This window comes from Urtica dioica, chromosome 9 (assembly GCF_054948205.1).
Source record: "Urtica dioica subsp. dioica isolate 48M chromosome 9, U.dioica_male_clone48M_v1_H2, whole genome shotgun sequence".
NCBI classification, from domain to species: Eukaryota; Viridiplantae; Streptophyta; class Magnoliopsida; order Rosales; family Urticaceae; genus Urtica; species Urtica dioica.
The window spans coordinates 5,576,453-5,580,187 of NC_142764.1; the positions used below are offsets into that span (position 1 = coordinate 5,576,453).

The 3,735-nt window shown below is 44.0% G+C and overlaps 1 protein-coding gene across 1 annotated transcript; it reads right to left on the reverse strand.

Annotated features, from left to right (window-relative positions):
• Positions 1 to 706: 706 nt before the first annotated feature.
• LOC149384676 (F-box/FBD/LRR-repeat protein At2g04230-like) lies at positions 707 to 2,923 on the reverse strand. Its single transcript, XM_089625071.1, has 4 exons — positions 1,637 to 2,923; positions 1,351 to 1,539; positions 1,055 to 1,171; positions 707 to 982 (listed from the first exon to the last, which is right to left on the reverse strand). The coding sequence occupies exons 1-4, from the start codon at positions 2,822 to 2,824 to the stop codon at positions 908 to 910; spliced, it is 1,569 nt and encodes a 522-aa protein (XP_089481197.1). The 5' UTR covers positions 2,825 to 2,923; the 3' UTR covers positions 707 to 907.
• Between the last annotated feature and the right edge of the window lie 812 nt (positions 2,924 to 3,735).

Consider the following 3,735-nt stretch of genomic DNA (forward strand, 5'->3'; position numbering starts at 1 on the left):
TATGAGATGGAGAGAAATATAATGTGGGTGGTAGATGAGATGTGAGAGATCAGAGATGGATGATGAGAAAATAGAGATGGAAGATGAGAAAATAGAAGATGAGAAATGAGAGAAGAAAGGTGATCTAGTGTGTTATTGAGAGATTTTTTCTTGAGAATTGTTGAGAGGTTGAGAGAACTTGAGCGAGAAGTGAATTGTAAATAAGTAGGGACCCCATTTTGGGTGAGGAAAGTGGTGCAAGGGTACTTGGTACATTTAGATGTTATTGAGTTAATACTGATAGCTATATCATGTTATTATCCACTGACCATGCCCCAATATAGTTTTTGAGGTCGTTTGTCATTGGAGTTTGTTGAAACTCCAAATGTCAAAACCTGACTTGTTGATTCAATACCTAGCCCGCTTGCCGTGTGACCCGTAGGGATACATTTTGTTATTCATGCTGCAGGGGGTTGAAAGTTGACGCTGTTATTGGCTGTAGACCAGAAGGCTATGGCGCCCGAGATTGACACGTTTATGCATGTTATGGGAAACTGTTGTCTTTCTAATACTTAATTAGTTAATTCGTAATTGTTGAGAACTTCAAAAAAAAAAAAAAAAAAAACACCGTCGAAGGCGTATATTTTGTTCTTTTCTTATATACAAGTGGATCGTCACCAAATAAATATGAAAAATCGAAATGGCTATGAGATGACGAAATATGATGTAGTCGAAATGCCTTAGTCTCATTTAAAATTATAACCCAACTACTCAAATATTAAACATATATCCAACTCATGCCTCCGTAATGATAAATTTTCTTTTAACTATTGAATAGTAAAGCTATAATTTTAACGCAAGGTAGCATAAATGTGATATATGTCTCTCCCCAAAAAAATTATTGCGAAAAAATCTAATAAATTCATGCTCAATTCTTAGTAACCTCGTGCTCCTCGTTATTCTCGTCTTCCTCCATGTCATCTCCGCCAGACCAGCTAAGAAACTGAAAAACATGTTGACGGATAAGAATTGTGATCTCAACCAGACCAACTAGAATTCTGTGTGTGTGACTAACCTCCACAAGCTCCTCCATGACGTCTCTAATGAATTCATATCCGACGCCGTATTTTTCAATATTTGAGGCGCCAAGGGTGGGGAACCAGGTCATAGTGAAACACCCAGATTCATCATACTGTAGTCAAAGAGATAACTACCATTTAAGTACACAATCAATGTAGACCTTTTAACAAAAATAATGGAGCCAAAACTTGTTGGATCTGTTTACTGAAGTTCAGACTCATTGATGATCATTACCTGTTTTTGCCAAAACAGTGCTACATCTATATGTTGCAAAGAAAAGAAGTATAGTACCTCGATTTTGATTATAGCAAAAGATGTCGTGACACAAATGGTTTTCGCATTAGGGAATAGCTCTACCATTGCACCAACAAAATGTATACAGTCCTCCATGGCGAGATTTTTGTTTTTGAGGGTCAGATGCATGATCGTTTCAAACGGGTCAGGAAGAAAATCATAGTCTCTGATTTCATCAGGAAACCCCTGCACGAGCCAAAACAAAGGAAGAAACCTATACTTTATCGATAAGATAAAATCAAACACATCCGTACATGTTACTCTAAAGGAGAATCTTGATCACCTCGACGTAGCACTCGAGTAACACCAGAGAGCACTTGCTAAAGTCTTCAAGAAAGTTTCTCAGTTGAACAAGCCAAAACCACTCAGTGTCATCGAAAGAGCAAGTTAACAACCCAAGGTTAGCTTGAAGGAACCCAATTTTGTACTTAAACGACTCGAAGTGGAAAACGCCGCCAAAGTATTTAAAGTAACGCAAATTTGGGGTATCAATCACAGCTCTCTTAAACCCATGTGAGGTTTTCAAATTCAAACTCTTGAGGTGGGAATGCGATATGTCAATCCGCCCATCGAACTTGCAGTTCTCGAATGTCAAATCCTCGAGAAGCGGAATATGCGAAATGTAATCCCCAGCACGGTTATTCGCACTCTCAGTACTGAACCAGACTCGATCAAACGTCAAGCTCGTCAGTGATTTGCAGTTCGAAAACTCGATAATCCCCGGGGGTCTGAAGATCCTCGTGTAGGAAAAACACTGGAGGCTCGGGGCCTCAATCACGACCTCCTCGGCATTGTCCTCACAGAGGAAAATCACAAACTTTTTCAAGCTCGGACTCTGGATCCGGATTTGATGCAGACACACGCAAAACCCTAGGTATAAATCCTCTAACGAAGGGAAACTAGCGATCAAATTTGTCAGCGTAAAGTCGTTAAGCAGATCGACGCTCAGAGAGAGCTTCTTCACGGAAAAGGACTTCGACGGCAAGGGATTCAGAGCAAAAAACCGGAAACATCTGAGAGACAAAGCTTCGAGGGACTTACAGTCGAAGAGTAGAGCCCATAGACTGCTCGAGTGCGGGATCGTCCAGAACTGCGTCGCGTCGTTCGCGAGCTCAACAGCCTTTACTTTCCGGCCAGTGGCGAAAGTGACGACATTTCGCAGACGCTCGTCGAGATGTTCGGCGTCAATGGCGGCGGAGAGGACGAGCTTCTCGAGGTTGACACGGCCGTCGCAGCGATCGCGCCAGAGTGCGATCGAAGCGTCGACGTAATCGAAGAAGTCAGAGCCTTTGTGCGGACATGGCTTCTCGTCGAAAGCCAATGTCGGCGACGAAATCCATGCCGATCGCCATTGCCGCGACACCGCTGAAGCCCGGATTGCGTCGACCGGCGCGAGAGACCAAAGGATGCTCTGGATTGCGATCTCCGGCAATTGGACGCTGTGCGATGAGGTTAGTTCGTCTTCGTCCATGAATCGGATTCGTAAGGTCCGACACGTTTGGCAATGGCGTCGATTTTCTAGGGTTCAAAGTTTTGTTTTGGAAAAAAAGATGTGCTTTAGTTTCGTTTCGATACGTAATGATGATTCATTTATTTATATATATGGGAATCTTAAATGAATAAAGTTGGTGTATGTTTTTTTCCCGGATCGGACCGATTCCTATGCATTGTTTATAGAGAGATTTGCATCAAAGTCACGAATTCGGCTCCAAATTGCAAATGAGTCACGACGAAAAAAGGTGTTGCATAGATGTCACTTTGATAAAAAAATAGGACCAAAATACCCTTACGCAGATTTCAAAGTAGACTCGCAGTCAAATATTTCGAAAAAAAAATAGACTCACAGAAGAAATTACAAAAAGTAGACTCGCAGTCAAATATTTCGAAAAAAATAGACTCATAGAACAAATTACAAAAAGTAGACTCGCAGTCAAATATTTCAAAAAAAAAAGTAGACTCCTTTCGAACACGAGACCGCCGTCGCTGCTTCCGAGCAGGACGTCCATCGCCATCGCGTTCCCGGTCAGCATCACGCTCGCCGCCGCCGCCGCCACTCCGACGTCCCTCAGGGACACCTTCACGGCCGAGCACGGCTTCGTCGCCGCCTCCTCCTCGCGATTCTTAGATCTAGATCTAGATCTAAGAATCGCGCCGGATTCCGGGTTCACGCTCGACGAGGTCGCACGGTTCTGCAGATCTACTCCATCTCCGACCACCGCCGCCTTCGCTCGCACCCCTGGACGCTCCGGCGCGACTCGGCCGCCAGCCTCCTTCTCCGGCGGGCTGGTCTGCGCGGTCTGCAGATTCCGCTCCACCATCCTCGTGAGTTGAGCGAATTTTACGTTCGAATCGCGCTGAATCTCATCGAATCTCCGCCGGAAC